This window comes from Drosophila kikkawai, chromosome 3L, assembly GCF_030179895.1.
Source record: "Drosophila kikkawai strain 14028-0561.14 chromosome 3L, DkikHiC1v2, whole genome shotgun sequence".
Taxonomy (NCBI): domain Eukaryota; kingdom Metazoa; phylum Arthropoda; class Insecta; order Diptera; family Drosophilidae; genus Drosophila; species Drosophila kikkawai.
Window position 1 is genome coordinate 32,984,117 of NC_091730.1, and position 17,907 is coordinate 33,002,023.

The 17,907-nt window shown below is 48.3% G+C and overlaps 1 protein-coding gene across 1 annotated transcript; it reads left to right on the plus strand.

The window, feature by feature from the left end:
* Positions 1–13,502: 13,502 nt before the first annotated feature.
* LOC138928447 (uncharacterized) lies at positions 13,503–14,901 on the plus strand. Its single transcript, XM_070285523.1, has 2 exons — positions 13,503–14,672; positions 14,764–14,901. Exons 1-2 carry the CDS (start codon positions 13,503–13,505, stop codon positions 14,899–14,901), a joined length of 1,308 nt encoding a protein of 435 aa, XP_070141624.1.
* Positions 14,902–17,907: the final 3,006 nt, after the last annotated feature.

A 17,907-nucleotide genomic window follows, 5' to 3' on the forward strand; every position in this document is an offset into this window, starting at 1 on the left:
CAGGGGACAGCTGGGAGTTGTCTCCCCCACGCCTCGGAATTCCGAGTGACATCGCATCCTCGGTGAATGCCGCGGTGGCCCAGGCGTACGAGACACACCGGGAGGCGGCGTCGGATAACATCAGCCGGACGCTGCAGGAGGAAATCCGAAATGGGTTCCTGGAGATGATGACAATGATCAACCAGGTGATCCAGCCGTTAAAGGAAACGACAGCCGCAGTCCGGACGCTGCAGCAGCAAGCGGGTCATGTTGACGTCGAAGCTGATGGCGGATACGGACCTAGACCCAGACGCCAGGAGGCGGGAGCCGCCGCCGAAGACGGCGGACGACGCCAGAAGAAACAGCGCCGAGGGCCTTCGGGGTCCTGAAAGAAGAGAGGAGGCGGTGAGAGGTGTGCGAATCGTGAAGTGGGAGATCTTCTTCGACGGCGACCCGAACAAGCTCTCCGTAGAAGACTTCGTTTTCAGGGTGAAATAGCTACAACTGCAGTCTCGGTGTTCCTGGGACCAGGTGCTGGGTAGCTTCTACCAGCTGATGCGAGGCCAGGCCGCCGAATGGTATTGGCAGCATGTAAAGGAGAATCCACCGCAGACCTGGGACGACCTAAAGGAGAGCCTGGTGGCCAGATTCCGTGGCATAGGCGGCGAGTTCGAGCGGCGGCGAGTTCGAGCGGCGGCAAGCGCTCCAGGGCCGACGGCAACAGCAGGGGGCGAATCTGTGGAGGAGTATTTCCGAGCGATGCGGCGGCTGGGTAACCGACTGATGGCACCCATACCGGAGTCAGAGATGATCCGAATTGTCAAAAAGGGACTTATCGCCGAGATTGCGAGATTCGTGTATGCCCTGAGGGTATACAGCGTGGAGCATCTGCGTGAGGAGTGCCTGGGGGTGGAAGAGGCCTTCATGAAGCGGGAGGTCAGACCCACCTATCGCGGGCCGTCCAAGTTCCAGCCAAGCGGACGTCAGGCTGAAGAGGTGGCGGTCGACGGACCCGAGGTCTAAGCGGGAATGGAGGTCGTCGAGGAGGTTGGCAGGCCGAGATTGACCTGCTGGAACTGCGGCCAGACCGACCACGGTTTCACGATTGCCCGTCGCCAGAGCGGAAGATTTTCTGCTACCGTTGCGGGAAACCGGAGGTGGTCACTCCCAACTGCCCGGTGTGCGCGGGAAACGCGAGGACGAGCGTAGGGAAGGTGGGAGACCCGCGCTCGAGATTCAGGCCCAACGGCAACTAAATGATTCGCGGACCCCAACTATAAGCTTACCTAAAAATAAAGATTTAGCCGTTAGGAAAAATAATATTATAACCAATTATTTAAGGTATTTACCAGCGGAGGAGCGGATATTTAGCAATCCCCAGCTAGATGGGATGCGAACCGTCAGCCGGAGGCTCCTGAAGGCGAGGAAACGATTCCGGCAGAGGCACCAGACTCGACGAGCCGTGGTGGAAGCCGTGCGCCGAGGAATGGGAAGCGATCCCCGAGTCTTTGCCGAAGTCCTCATCCAGGGCAAGCGAGTGGCCGGTTTACTGGACACAGGCGCGTCCGTCAACGTCCTCGGGAGAGGCAGCCGTGAGTTGCTGGAGGAGATGGGCGGGAGGATGGAGAAGTACGTGTCCATAGTGAAGACTGCTGCTGGAGAAGATAGGTCAATCATCGGACGAGTACATGTGCCGGTACAGTTTAAGGGAGTGGAGAGGGTGCTCACCTGCTACGTGTGCCCGTATTTGGAGCAGGCCATGTACTTCGGAATCGACTTTTGAAGGCGATTCGCATTGGCGCCGGCCATTCTCGGAGAGAAATCCAAAAGCAAGCGTTTCGGAACTCTGGGACGCAACAAATCCGTGCCTCGACGGGAAAGCCATCAAGGAATCGGTGATCGAGGGGTGGGACCTGCAACATGAAGAAAAGGAACGGTTAGAGGCGGTGAAGAAGGAGTTCCTATCGTTTGAGGACGTAGGATTGGGGAGGACATCGGTGGAGAAGCACCGAATCCAACTCATGGAAGGCGCAGAACCCTTCAAGGACCGGCATTACCCTCTGTTGCCAGCGATGCAGGATCTCGTGTGGGCTGAGGTCGATAAGATATTGGAACTGGGTGTGATCGAGGTCAGCGAGAGTCCATGGAGTAACCGCACGACGGTGGTGCGAAGGCCGGACAAGAACCGGTTCTGTCTGGACGCGCGGAAGCTGAACCAGTAGATCGTGAAGGACGCGTACCCGCTGCCCAGCATCGAGGGAATCCTATCCAGGATAGAGCAGACCCATTTCATCTCGAGTGTCGACCTAAAATTCGCCTTCTGGCAGGTGGAACTGGACCCAGAGAGCCGCCCGTACACGGCATTTACGGTGGCCGGAAGGCCACTGTACCAGTTTGCGATAATGCCGTTCGGGCTGTGCAACGCGGCGCAGAGGCTTTGTCGGCTCATGGACCAGGTGAGTCCCGCGCAGCTGAGGTCGAATGTGTTCGTCTACCTAGACGACCTGTTAATTATCACGCCGGACTTCGATACGCACATGAAGTACCTCCGTTTGGTGGCGGAATGTCTGAGAAAGGCAAATTTGACCATAGGGCTAAAAGAATCGTCGCGATCCAAAAGATTCCCGAGCCGAAATCGATGAAGGAACTGCGGAGCTTTTTGGGCACAGCGGGGTGGTTCCGGCGGTTCATCAAGGATTTCGCAGCCATGGCGACACCGCTCACGGACGAACTAAAAAAAAGGAAAAACCACGCGGTTAGTGCTGGGCGAAGAGGCCAAGAGCACGATACAGGCGCTGAAGAACGCACTCACCTCGGCCCCGGTTCTGGTCCACGCTGATTTTAAACGGCCGTTTTATGTCCAGTGAGCTGGCAAAAATCCTCCATCTGAACCCTCCCCGAGGGTGCCGGCTGGGCAATGGACACTATATTAGCCCGGACATGGGTAATGCTTTGCTGCTAGCCCCGTCCGGGATAATACAGTGTCTAGCTAAGGCCACGGTTCAACTCCTTCTGCCCTAAAAAGCCTCAGGAAGTGACCCGTTAGCCATGGGTGAAGGTGCCTGGCGGAAGGCATAAAACGCAAGTGGGTGGTACCCCTGAAAAACAAACCATTCTGGAGGGTTTAAAGGAAGAAACCAGGGCTGGGATGTCAGCCCAAACGTCGGTGGAAGGCGTGACCGCTACCACCGGCAGCCACGGGGGGGGGGGGGGGAGCAATCCTCTCTGCGTGTCGCCAGCTGTTACACCTCTGATGTGACGGGAGCAGGTCATGTCAGTTGCAGCGCTACTGCCGAAAAACTACCCAGGTGAAGTTGAGCCGCTCACGTGCCATAGTAGATACAGACTTGGACCTTGAGAGCGTGCAGCTTCTCCACTCACCGAAACCAGGCACCAGCTCCCAGCGCAGGGACGGGCCAAAGCGGTCAAGCGAGGGAATGAAGGCCAAGGCGATGTACAAGGCTGCCCTCCGTATCCAGGATCGGCTCCAGAAAAAAGCCGCAATATCCCCAGAGGAGAGGGCAAAGCTTACCTGGGCTGAGGAGAAAATCGCTGAGGGGAGGCTTCACTTCGCCAAACTCCCCCATATGAGTTCGACCCGCGGATTCGCCAACAAGGTGGAGGAGACGCTTGCCAACAAAAGGCAACGCTCAACCAAAAGCGCTTCTCTGGACGCACCGGGGAGCAAGCGGCAACGCGGGCCTAAGGAGACAGGACCTCCCCAAATGGCGGAAAAGCCCAAAAAAACGGCAAAAGTCAGTGAGGTGACCAAACGACACCTGATCGTGGCCCTCATTGACAGAAGCGATGAAGCCGGCCAAATGACCGAGGCGCAGTGGAAGATGGTGCATGCGCGGCTCGTTGAGTCATTGTACGCACGGATGGAGGATGATCCCGAAGCTCCCATGCCCACCTTCGATGGCGCTGGGTGGCTAAATGGGGTCAAAATCCTAAAGTGCATGAATGACCCGACGAGAAAGTGGCTGACGCAAGCGGTCTGCCAGTTGGAGGCGCTGTGGGAGGGAGCCAAGCTAGAGGTGGTGGACCGGGAGCTAATCCCATCCACTCCAAAAGCGAAGGTACTCTTCCCCATCGCAATCAAAGCGGACCGGGCGCTGAAGCTGCTGCAGCGTCAGAACCCGGATATCCCAACCGCGGACTGGAAGGTTCTACACGTTGCGGCCCCATCACCCAAAGAGGGGGGGCCAAAGTGCAGTCCTCCAGATAAACAAGGAGGCAGAGGACATCCTTTATCCCAGATACGGGAAGTAAAAACTTGAACTTTCATAGCGAACGGTCGTGTTTTTGTTTTGCGCTCCGAACTTTTGTGTTGTTTTGCATTTAAAACCATCGGGGTCCAGATTTTAACTTGTTAAAATACAATATATAACTTTGCTGTTTTGCTACGCGAGTGCATGTGCATGTGTCTTTAAGTGTTTATTTAATATATACATATATCTAATTTAAGGGGGGACATCTGAGTAACTGGCAAAAAAAAAGCCCATTTTCTAGAATTTTTTTTGGCCAAATGAAAAATCCAATCGAAAAATTTTAAAGTAGGTTTGATAATGTTAGATGTGAACTACAAAATAAATTTTTTTGTTAATAAATCGAAAACAAAATGGCGGCTGTGCAGCATGTCTTCGTAGGCCATATTTTTTTGAAAGGGGTCCATGGCCGAAAACCTAACGTCCTTAGTTTTTGATCTAGAACAAAAAATCAAATTTTGTTAGTTTCTATATCTCAACCGCTATCGACGAACGTAGGATTTTTTCGAAATTTTTTCATTTTTAGCAAAATGGTGAGTGATTAAAAACAATGTTCAATTTTCATGAAAAAAAAAACGTCACAAAATTGTTGATAAAAAAAAAGTAAGCAAAAAAAAAAAAAATCCTACGTACGTCGATAGCCATAGGTATTTTTGATATACTGTCAAAATTTCAGATCGATCGGTTAAGATTTGTTCGAGTTAGGTTTCCGGCCAACTCAAAAAAAGTGGTTTTGAGAATAACGCGTTTAAAGTTTTAAAATCGTATATGATTACATGTGAGGCATCGCCGCAGAATGGAAAATTTCGACACTTAGAAACTTTTGCCGGACTCTATCTTTAGATATGTTATTTTTAAGACCCTAAAGTATTTTTTAAGCAAAAAAAAAAAATTTCGATTTTTAAAAAAAGTTACTCAGATGTCCCCCCTTAATCACTTTTAGTTTTTGCGTTTTCCTGTCTCCTCTTTGTGTTGTCCCGTTTATTTGCTTCTAGCTGCACTTAGGCGGTTCCAAGCTTTCGTTGTGTCTCTGCTCACCCACGCTTACGCTCCCGCTCTCTTGTTTTTTTTTCGTTTCGGCTCTGCTTATCGGTGCACGGTGGTTGTAGGTTGTGTAAAATGGTGTCGAATACTGTTTGCGCTATTAAAGGCTGCCAAAAAGAAGTTTTGGCAGAACAGCCCAGCCTCTATTGCTGGCTTTGTGATGCGGTCGTACACGCTAAGTGCCTCGACTTAACGGGCCGTATCGCTGACGTAATTTCTGCCAATAAAGGCATACGTTTCTGTTGCCATGCCTGCCGGGAGGTTGAGAAGGAAATGTTATCCTTCATGCAGCAGACCAGAGGCGGATTTAATGAACTTAGGGTCAATTTTCGCAAAGGGAATGACCTGTTCACAGCGCTGGACGCTCAATTTAACGGGATGAAGCTGTTAAGTGAGTCGCCAAAGCGCAAAAAATCAGCTTCTGGTCGGCAGCAATTGGGCGAGCCCCAGCAACCTACGATCTGGCATACCCCCTCGGCCCAGCCCCCGGCACCGACACCAACTTCAATGGTGTTGAGGTCGGGAACAGCGAAAGATTCGGCAATCGAACGTGCCGGGAATGAAATGGCAGCAGCACCGCCCGTTTTATTAGTTGAGTCCGCTGCGGAGTCTCAATCTCTGACACCGCAGACTTCAAAAAAAATCTCAGCTATCCCACAGGGCAAAAAAAGGGCCGTTCCAATGGCTGAAGTCGGTAATGTTGCTTTACCAAAAACCCTCACCGCTATTCCACCATTAAAAACAATATTTGTATCTCGGCTTGCCCCTGACCTCGCATCTGAAGATGTACTAGCTCATATACAGAGCAAAATACAAGCCAATAATGTGAAAATAGAAAAATTCAACTTTTCATACCCCAGGGACATCTCATCTTTCAAGATAAGTGTCTCCCTCGATCTTTTTGACACAATTTGTTCTGGTGACTTCTGGCCTGAGCACGCTGTAGTCAAGGAGTACGAGGTAAAAATAAAGAAAAAACCGCCTTCACGGCCGGCACAAACCACAGCGACCGCGGGCGTCACGGCAGTGCCAAAAAACTAAATACCTCCCTCCTACTTTCCTACCAGAATACTAGAGGCTTACGCAGCAAGCTCTCTAAATTGTATTCTGATAGTTTTTCGTTTGCATCCCAGGTGATTGTGTTTACCGAAACCTGGTTAAAGCCGGAGATTCTCAGCTCCGAAATTTTTCCGGGTAAGTACACAACTTATAGATTGGGCCGTCTTTCCCAGCGAGGTGGTGGAGTTTTAATTGCCGTTGACTCCACCCTTATTTCCGAACTGGTTCAAATTGACAATCTCACAGGTATTGAATTTATCTGTGTAAAGCTATCATTTCCAGGTAGTTTTATCTATATAACCTGTTCTTACGTTCCTCCATCTGCTGAAGAGCCTATTTATTGGAAACACCTTTCGGCAATTCAGGCCGTTTCCAACATGCTTTCGGATAGAGACCAACTAATAACTCCAGGAGACTTCAATATACCTGGAGCTCGTTGGTCATCAGATGGTACGTCCAATGTCCTCCAAACTGCGGTACAGCATGACCTCATAGATGGTTTGCTTGACATTTCGTTGTCCCAAGTTAACCATGTCGTAAATTCTTTAAATCGCCTACTAGATCTGTGTTTCGTCTCTGATCCTGTAGGTGTAAACTTAACAAGAGTCGATCCATTGACGCTTCCCGAAGACCCTTACCATCCTACTTTCGAAGTGACCATCGATTTGGGGACTGTCGTAAAGACCAAACCTGATTTGAGTTGCTCAGCGACTAAAGTTCGCTGCTTTCGTAAAGCAAATTTTCAAAGGCTAGATATCTTGATTTCCCAATTTAATTGGTCTGAACTTCACAGATGTACTAACAAATTCCAGGAGGAAGCCAGGCGAACTCCTTGCCTTTGCGAAAAACACCTTGATATTCAAGGATCTCGAAACCCGCATAAATAGTCTCTAGGTCCATCCAGGAGTTTCTCCGGATAGCTATAGGCCATATTGGCCTATGTGTGGCCCCTCGAGGGCCGTCCGGTCTAACCTAACCTAACCTTATGTCCAGTGCGTCACATCTTGGGGTGGGAGCAGTCCTGTTCCAATATGATGAGGACAGGAACGATTGTCCGATAGTCTTCTTCTCTGCAAAACTGAGCAAACACCAGATAAATTATTCGGTGACAGAGAAGGAGTGCTTGGCAGCAGTTCTGGCCATAGAAAGATTCCGGCCATATGAAGAACTGATGCCGTTCACAGTAATCACCGACCACGCGAGTCTGAAGTGGTTGATAACCATGAAGGACCTCAGCGAACGGCTGGCACGATGGTCCCTCAGGATGCAAGGCTTCGACTTCGAGATTTCGCACCGGAAGGGAGCCGACAACGTGGTGGCCGATACGCTGTCCAGATGCGTGGAGGAGCTGAAGCTAGATGCCGACGACACCCTGGGATTTGCCACGACGGAGTTCCAATCTGCGGAATATAAAGAGATTCGAGATGAGATAAGGGAAAACCAGGCTCGCCTACCGGACGTTCGCGTGGAAGGCGACCTCATCTTTAAACGCCTCCGATTTTGGAGATTGGGAGATGAAGTCGAGGGTGGGCCGTGGAAACTATGGATTCCGGCATCGCTGACAGCCGGGAGGATCGCGACCGCTGAACCGGCGTCGGAACACGGAGGAGTAAAGAAGACCCAACAGAAACTCCGACGGCAGTATTACTGGCCAGGGATGACGACGCAAGTTCGAGACTTCGTGGGACAATGCATTCAGTGCACTGAGGCGAAGGCCCCGAATTATCGCACGCAGGTCGGGATAGGGCAGGAAGTGGTGACGGAAAGGCCATTCCAGAAACTATATATAGATTTCCTGGGCAAATATCCACGGTCGAAACGAGGGAAAGCCTGGATATTTGTGGTCGTGGATCACTTCTCAAAGTTCACATTCCTAAAAGCAATGAAGGAAGCCACAGCCACCAGCGTCGTCGAGTTCCTGGTGCACGAAGTATTCTTCAAGTTTGGTGTGCCGGAAGTAATACACTCCGACAATGGGAAGCAGTCCGTCTCGAGGGCGTTCCAAGACATGATGGAGGCATATGGGGTACAACATATGCGGACGGCGGTGTATTCCCCGCAGAGTAACGCTGCAAAGAGGGTCAACCGGACGGTGCTGGCCACGATTCGGTCTCGAGGAAGACCATCGGGACTGGGACGCATTTCTGCCGGAGATCGAGGTCGCGATCCGAAATGCAGTGCACGAGGCGACGGGCGTGACTCCCTTCTTTGCAGTGTTCGGGCAGCACATGTACCTGCACGGCAGCTGCTACAAGTTGTCCAAGAAGCTGCAGTCAATGACGGACCACGAAGTGGCCACCTTAAACTGCCAGGACAAGCGCAACATTATACGCGAACGTATCAAGCAACACTTGCATCAGGCGTACGAGCGGAGAAATCGGCAGTATAACAAGCGCGCACGGTAGTTCAACGTGAAACCAGGCCAGGAAGTCTTCCGTCGGAATTTCACCCTGAGCGATTTCGGGAAGAATTACAACGCCAAGTTCCCCCGGAAATTCGTTAGGTGCCGAGTCGTGAAGCCCGTAGGGAATAACATGTTCGAGCTGGAGGACCTGGCGGGGAAGCCTATTGGCATATACCATGCTTGCGAATGTAAAGGGAAAACGACACGCTGATAGGTAGGTGTAGGTAGGGAGCAGAGTACTTACAGTGGGTGTGGCCTACGTTGGGGCAGCCCGGAAATCATGGGACAAGGACCCGCCGCCGAGGAGACACCGCTGAACGGGTCTGAGGATGATTGCGTTTTTGTTTGTTTGTTTACTTTTTCTTGTGAGAGTGGGAATGCTCGCGAATATTAGCGTCCTCTGCGATTGGCAAATTTTCGCGTGGTGTTGCATTCGGGCGGTAATCGATAGCCGTACGCGAAACAAATATCGTCTGGGATGCGCACCGAGGATAGGTTCGCAGGTCCAGGAAGAGGGGAAGTGGATCGCACCTCGAGCGTCTCATACGATCCACACCGAAGGGGAAGTGTGGGAGGTAGGTGCCGATCGGGAGAGAGGCTAGCTACACCCACCCCAAGGCACCAAAGAGCACTGGCCTTGGAAGCGGTTCTCGACCCCGGGTGAGAGAGGCGAGAAAAGTGGGTAAAGGAATTGGTGGGAACCGCGCCTATATAGGGCAAGGTGACCGCTAATGGCGGCCAGTAAGAGAAAAAACGGAGCCGGAAAAAACCTAAAAACCTGAAAACCGCAAAAAAACCCGCAAAAATCGCAAAAAAACCGAAAAGTATTTTACGGGAAAGTAGGTATATATATTTTGGACGGAAGAAAAAAAAAAGAAACAAACCACTAGGAGGAGACTAAACGGAAGGCAACCGGAGCCAGCAGGGAGGCCACGAGGGCGACCAGGAGCCGGTCGCCAGGCAACCAGAAGAAAGAAGGGAAACAGCTAGGCAGGAAAAAAGTGAGTCCGTTCCAAATGGAACAAAAAATTAGAATTTAAACATGGACACGTTCACAGGACCCTAGCTGCCTCCTGGAGGCGAAAGTTCTGGGGGGGGGGGGGGGAGTAAAGAGAAAAAAATCGGACCCAACCCCAAATTCGATCGGGTCCCAAATTCCGGACCTCCAAGGCCGAGGTGCCATCGTCTCAGCCGAGACAGAGAGAAGGAAGCCCCGAAGAAACCCACGGCCAGAAAATAATTTATTTATTTTGTTCGGCTGGGGGGAGCTGGAGAGCTGGCTTCCGCAGAATAGGCACAAAAAAATGTATTCAATCCCGCGACGCAGTCGAAGGTTCCACAGAAAACCACCACAAGAAAAGAATAGGCCGGGGGCGTAGGGGCCGGATACAAATAAATTTTCCATTTCCTATTTTCCATTCCATAAAATTGGCAAATTTTTTCAATCCGGCTCGAAGGACCACAATGTTCGGCTCGAGGGGGGGGAATTATTCCTTCAATATCTCCAGATAGGCACAAAGGTTATGTTCAGTCGCTGCAATATATATATAATTCATAATCATAACATTACATAATCTGTAAGTCGTCAGTCGCAGCACTCTCATATGCAGCCAAAATAAAGTATAGATTACCAGGTCAAGCGCATATGTAGATTCTGCTGACGACGATGAAGTGGAATGGAGCAATAGCCTCATTCTGCATATACCATTACAACCTACATTATTCTTGCACATCAACATTTGTAACCAGAAGCATATTCGTTTCCGCATGCACTAGCAACCTACATTATTCTTGCACATCAACATTTGTAACCAGAAGCATATTCGTTTCCGCATGCACTAGCAACCTACATTATTCTTTATCATTAATATTCGTAAATGCAATCACATTTGTTAGCTATAAATATCGTTAAGTTTGAATCAATAAAGTCAGTAATCATCTGCAATTCAAAGAGATCTTTACTCCTCCAACTGCAGTCCACCTAGTTCAAGTGCTGGGTGCGACACAAACAAGGCAATTAGTTTATGTGCTATTTTGCCAGGCATCGAAGCCTACTCACACTAACAAACACTCATACAAACACTTTGGTGACCCCGACAGTTCACGTCCTGCCGACAATTCACGTCCTGACGTCCTGTCGACAATTCACGTCCTGACGACAATTCACGTCCTGACGACAATTCACATCCTAACGATCAAATCCTAAGGACAATTCAGGTCCTGACGATCAAGTCCTAAGGAAAATTCAAGTCCCACGAGTCAAGTTCCCCAACTCTTGGAACAATCCTGGGCATCCATTGAAATAATCCTTCCACTAGAACTCAGAGTCTAGTGTGTTCTCCAAGTTAATTGAACAAGTGCTAATTTTTTAGACCACAAACGGTTGCGAAACGGAGCGTATCCAGCTTAAAAGCGAATAAAACACTCCCAACGGGTCAAGAATATAGCACTTTTCAACATGACTAGCATGGAGGAGCGAGCAGCCACAGAGGCGTTAGACTTGCAGGAAGAGATCAGTCAAGAGATCTCAAAACTGATCCGCAATTTCAAGAAAGATTCTGCGGAGAGGAAACAAAACCCAACATACTTTCAATCTAAGTTGGCCGCAATCGATGAAGCGTGGAATCGATTTGCGGAAAATGACCGTAATGTTCTGGAGAAATATAGAACCTCGGAATATCTAAACTTTTACAAAGACTGTCGTGACTCATGCGACAAGTATCGAAGCGCCATAACTGACGCAATGGCTCAAACTACGAGCCATGCCCAAGGAAACGCAGACGCTGCAAGCATACAGCAGCCTGTGGGCAAACTCATGTCGGCATGTCGCCGACAAAGAGCCATATCAGACTCTATCCATCGGGCTCTGAAAGAATTTTCAGAGACTGGAAAAACCATTACAAGTGATTTGATAAAATCACTATGGTCACAAGTTCAGGAGATCCACTTCGCTGTTCATGAAGAACACGAAGACCCGGTCAGGGGAGGATACGACATGCAGTCATTTCTCCGACTGGAAAGGGATATCCAAAAGGTGTTAGGGGCAAAAACCAATGCATCGAGCAATGAAGATGTACACTTGCCCAGAGTTAGCATCCCCAAATTCGATGGGGATCTACTCAAATGGACGCAGTTTTTTGATTTATTCAAATGCATGGTCCATGACACCAACATGCCGACAGTACGGAAAATGTGGTATCTAAAAACCACCGTAACTGGAGAGGCAGAAAGATTGATAAGACACATCGATCTAAAAGAAGAAAATTACGCAAGCGCATGGGGCATATTGGTTGATGAATACAACAATCCCCGACACGTAGCCGACACGATTCTTAATCGGCTCTTGCAACACCACACAAATAGTGACGATCCGAAATCACTGAAAGAGTTGTATATAACAACTATCGAGTCCCTGGCATCATTAAGGGGACTAGGAATCGATGTATCCAGCTGGGATACAATATTGATTGCTATCATCAAGCAAAAATTGGATATTACTAATAGAGCCTTGTACGAACAGTCGTTGGATGGTTCTCGACAACTGCAAGGTCTCGACACAATACTTAACTTCCTCGACCAGAGAATTCGCGTACTGGGAACAGGAAAAAGAAGTCAACAAGCAAAAAGGGATCAGAAGGGGCCAACATGCACTTCTGCCAGCGCTGGAAAATTACCAAGCTGCCCATTTTGCAAACGGAATCATTGGCTATACAAATGTGATGACTTCCGTAATAAACCAATACCCGAACGACTCAATTGGGTACAAAAACAACGAATGTGTGTCAACTGCTTCAGCAGCGACCACAAGGCAAAAGAATGCCGAGGCCGTTTGTGTTTTAAATGCGATAAAAAACACCATACACTGCTGCATCTTGAAACGTCATCAGGTGCAGCAACTGAACCACAATCACCTTCTGTAGGGGCAGCAAGTAACAAGAGTTACAATCTGCTAGCCACAGTCAAGGTATCAGTAAAAGCAAGCAATGGTCAGGTGGCCACTTTCAGAGCTCTGCTTGATTCAGGATCACAAATAAACTTGATCTCTGAACGAATGGCTTCAAAGCTATCATTAAGGCTCCACGGTACTTCATTACGTATCGAAGGTATTGGAGGCAATCCTAAGACTAGTCGAGCTAGAGTAAATGTGCAAATGAAATCAATGCATAACGACTTTACTCAGCAAGTCGAGGCTTTCGTGTTACCACACATTATAGCCGATCAACCGGCTCATCAGCTAGATCCAACAAATCTACGACTCCCTCAAAACATCGCTCTGGCAGATGCAAACTTTGATAAGCCAGGAAAAATTGACATGCTTATCGGAGCTGAGCACTACTATTCGTTACTACTGCCAAACCAGATGATGTTAAAACCAGGCGGCCCGGTCCTACAGAATACTAAACTTGGTTGGATTGTCGCCGGGAAAGTATCTGCAGAAAACAACCAAGCAGCAATTTGCGCGCCTGTAACCACAGAGGACCAAATCGACACGCTTTTGGAACGTTTTTGGACTTTGGAAACCAAAATCACCGATAGAGGCTCATTGCGAAAGACACTTCCTAGGAAATCTCCAATTCGCAGCAGATGGAAGGTTCATAGTAAAGCTTCCCTTTTCTGAGCAATCATCAGCCCTGGGGGCATCGCAGAAAACTGCAACTAACAGGTTCCTGGCACTAGAGCGCAGAACATCACCTGAAGTCTGGAAAGGTTACGTAGATTTTATGGACGAGTATGAAAGCCTTGGACACATGAAAGAAGTGCCTCCCACAAGGATACCTACGGATCACTACTTTATCCCGCACCACTGTGTGCTAAAACCTGAGAGCAGCACTACAAAACTTCGGGTAGTGTTCGATGCTTCCTGCAAGACCACCAGCAACAAGTCGTTAAATGATATATTGTATGCTGGACCCACCGTACAGAGCGAACTGTTTGCAATTTTACTACGGTTCCGCACTCACAAGTACGTGTTCACAGCCGATATAGAGAAAATGTATCGCCAGGTATGGATACATCCTGATAATCAATTTTATCAATTAATCGTCTGGCGAAAGAATCCATCAGACGAACTCAAGTATTATCGACTTAAAACCGTAACATACGGTACAACATCAGCTCCATTCCTAGCTACAAAATGCTTGGATTACTTGGCTGAGAAAACCAAAAGGAATTTACCGCTTGGAGCAGCCGTGCTCAAGCATGATTTTTATGTAGACGACTGTCTAACAGGAGCAAATAGCATCCCAGAAGCAGTTCAGATTCAACAAGAGCTAAACAAAATACTGCTACCAGCCGGATTCAAGCTCCGAAAGTGGTGCTCCAACAATGACGAAGTTCTTGCACAAATTCCAAAGGAAGACATAGTCAACCACGTCAAATTAGACGAAACCCTTCAACACTACAGTGTGAAGACATTGGGTTTGATCTGGGTACCAAATAAGGATCAGCTATGTGGGCGATCCCAAAAAAGTGAAGCGTCAACCATCACCAAACCAGTGGTGAGCTCGGAGGCATCACAAATTTTCGATCCACTAGGACTATTCGCTCCTGTTGTGGTAAAGGCTAAGATATTTATGCAAGGCCTGTGGGAGCTGAAGATGGGCTGGGACGACGAGCTTCCTCAACTGCTGCAAACTGAGTGGAAAAATTATCGTGCTGATCTACAAGCATTGAACAATTTGCAAATTCCACGGCACATCTTTGACGGAAAGGTGCCAATTAATCAGGAAATTCACACGTTTGTCGATGCGTCAGAGCGGGCATACGGAGCAGCAATCTATGTCCGAGCCACATATAAGAACAATCAAGTGTCTGTTCGGCTACTGTGCTCAAAGTCAAGAGTAGCGCCGACAGCAAAAGAGACGCTGCCTCGCCTGGAACTATGCGCCGCAGTATTGGGAGCAGAGCTAACCCACAGGGTGAGGAAGGATTTACGCATACCAAACGATAAGGTACCTGGATACTTATGGTCAGATTCGACTGTGGTGCTGTCCTGGATAAACGCATCAGCATCATCATATCACACGTTTGTGGCAAATCGAATCGCAAAAATCCAAGCTGTTTCAGACCAATCTCAGTGGCGTCACGTGTCATCAGCTAACAACCCAGCAGATGTACTATCAAGAGGAATTGCCGCCAGCAAGTTAGCAGAACACAATCTATGGCTATATGGACCTCTATTTCTACATGGCTCTCGCGACAAGTGGGCTCAGGTACCAACTACCACCCCCAGCGATCTAGAACGCAGGCTCAATCACATAAGCTTGCCCACATGTCAAAATGAAATTGGCAGTGTACTCTACAAGTGCAACCACAGCAACTCCTTCAATAAGCTACAACGTATTGTATGATGCGGTTCTGTAACAAGAAAAACAGATCACCCACAACTACATTGTGTGTCGGTGAGTTAACCAATGCAAGGACCATCATCCTGCGAACTATCCAGCAAATTGATTTTAGTGCTGAATACAAACAACTCCGAATCCACAAAACAGTGGACAAAAAGAGCTCGATTGTCTCCCTATGTCTTATAATCGGAAACGACGGACTTATCAGAGTCGGAGGTAGATTAGAAGAATCTAGCCTTCCATATAACGCGAAGCATCAAATTTTGCTTCCATACAACGATCCACTGGTGAAAATGCTACTGCGATAGATGCATGAAGAGAACATGCATTGCGGGGTTCAAGCTCTAAGAGCCATTGCCAGACAACAATATTGGATTCTCAATGATAAAACAATGGCAAGAAGCATAATTCACAGCTGTGTCAGATGTACAAAGGCACGGCCCAAGTTGATGCAACAAATCATGGGCAACCTACCAGCTGACCGAGTAACACAAGCTCGGCCATTCTTTAACTCTGGTGTTGACTACTGTGGACCGATTTGGATTCATCACAAACTACGTGGAAAAAGACCTGATAAGGCATACATTGCAGTCTTCTGCTGTTTTGCAACAAAAGCAGTTCATCTGGAGTTAGTAAGTGACTTGACAACAGATGCATTTTTAGCTGCACTTCGGCGATTTTTGGGTCGACGCGGAAAATGTCAGACTATTCACTGTGACAACGCAACAAACTTTGTCGGTGCCAATAATCAATTGAAGGCCCTAGAGGGAGCTATATTCACCGACAAGGCTCAAGAACAGATTATAAACCATTGCAATAAAAAGCAAGTGGAGTTTAAGTTCATACCGCCCCGAGCACCATCGTTTGGCGGGCTTTGGGAAGCTGCGGTGAAATCTGCGAAGCGGCTTTTAGTATCAGTCACAGCCACAGCGTCATTAACATTTGAGGAGCTTAACACCGTAATCGTGGAAGTCGAAGCAATCCTCAATTCCCGACCGCTGACACCAATGTCATCTGATCCAACAGATACATCAGCTCTGACTCCTGGCCATTTTTTGATTGGTGAACCGTTGACCGCCGCTCCCGATGCAAATCTAGCCTCACCAGGGAAAACGTTGGTGAAAAGATGGGAATTAGTGTCCAGATTAAAACAAATGTTCTGGGACCAATGGTCTATGGAGTATCTACAAGAGCTTCAAATGCGCAACAAGTGGAAAACCGCATCACAAAACGTGAAAGAGGGACTACTTGTGCTAGTCAAGGAAGACAACGTGCCTGTGATGAGTTGGCCAATGGGACGAATAGTGAAGACATATCCCGGTAAGGACGACCATGTCCGAGTAGTAGATGTAAAGACTGCATCTGGGATCTTCAAACGGTCAGTAACTCGTCTCGCGCCACTGTTAAAAGAAGAAACAGCCGTTAAACGTCCGCACAGTTCCATCGAAGATACAACGGCAAAGGATGAAATGCCTACACAGAGGAGGAAGATATCACCTTCGATCCTTCCAACCCTGCTGGCAATGTTACTCATTCTGCCACTAGCGTTGGGACAACAAACAAAGGTCACGCATTTCACAAATCAGCCAGGACTGTTCTATGAAAGAATCGGGACCTCTAGAATGGCAATTTCAGACTGGACCATCATTGTATATTACGACTTGCAACCATATTGGAGTGACATGAGAGTATTGGCTGCCGGGATAACTGAACTCAAGCACAAGTGTTCAGAATTACAGAATGTCAATGCATGTAACTCTATACACGCGCACTTTCAACACGTACATGCCGAATTACAAACCGGAAATGAGCTTATTAATCACTCACGGCAGCGAAGATCACCGCTAGATATAGTCGGTAATGTGGCGAACTCATTATTTGGCGTGCTGGATTCCAAGTATGCGGAAGATATGTCCAAGGTCATAAACGATGTCAAATCAAACGAGGACGTCTTAATGATGCTACTGAAGAACCAAACATCAATCTTGGATTCCACTATAAATGTGGTAAGGAAAAGCAATTCAGCTACCAACGACCGCATACGAAACATAGAACGACAAATAGATGCTCTCACCAGAGAACGAGGAAAATATCAAGGCAACTATCTGCAACAAGCATTCATGATCCTGACAGCCCAGCTCACTCTACTGGCAAATGGAATGCAGCGAATGCAAAATGAGATAACCAACGTTCTTACCGACATTCGCCACCGAACAATTAGCCCTATGCTAGTTTCTCCCCAACAATTAAGGGATCAACTTGATCAGATTAGGGAACACATCCCACCGGATCAACAGCTGCCAGTCGCTTCAAATGACGTAATACAACTCTATCGAATCATGCATGCCGAGGGAACAACAACCACTGACCATGTTATCTTCAAAATAACGCTGCCATTAGTATCCACAGCGCAGCAAGAAGTTTTCAGCGTCATCCCCATCCCTGCATGGAAGGCAGGAAGCTGGCATGAATTCAAGCTCAAAACAAGGATCATAACTGTCAATGCCCATAGAGACCAATTCATGGGACTAACTACTGACGAGTTTGATCAATGTCTACAATTGCCAAAGGATGAACACATATGCGTCAATCATCAAGCTACGTTTAGCGTAGATAATCGATGTGAATTTCAGTTGTTCAATAACAAGACTGAAACGGAATGTGAGACTGCTAAATCGAAGTCCGATTTAATATGGTCAGCAACACATCAACGAAACAGATGGATGTTTGCAACACACAGTCCGATCGAACTGCAGGCGGTATGCAAGGGAGTTCCCTCCACAGTACAAATGGAAGGAACAGGCTT

Excerpts from the sequence above, each read along its gene's own strand:
- LOC138928447 (XM_070285523.1), top strand. The coding sequence starts at position 13,503 with ATGAAAGAAGTGCCTCCCACAAGGATACCTACGGATCACTACTTTATC. Across the intron at positions 14,673-14,763 it reads GAGCAGAGCTAACCCACAGG|CATCATCATATCACACGTTT; the intron begins GTGAGGAAGGAT and ends TAAACGCATCAG.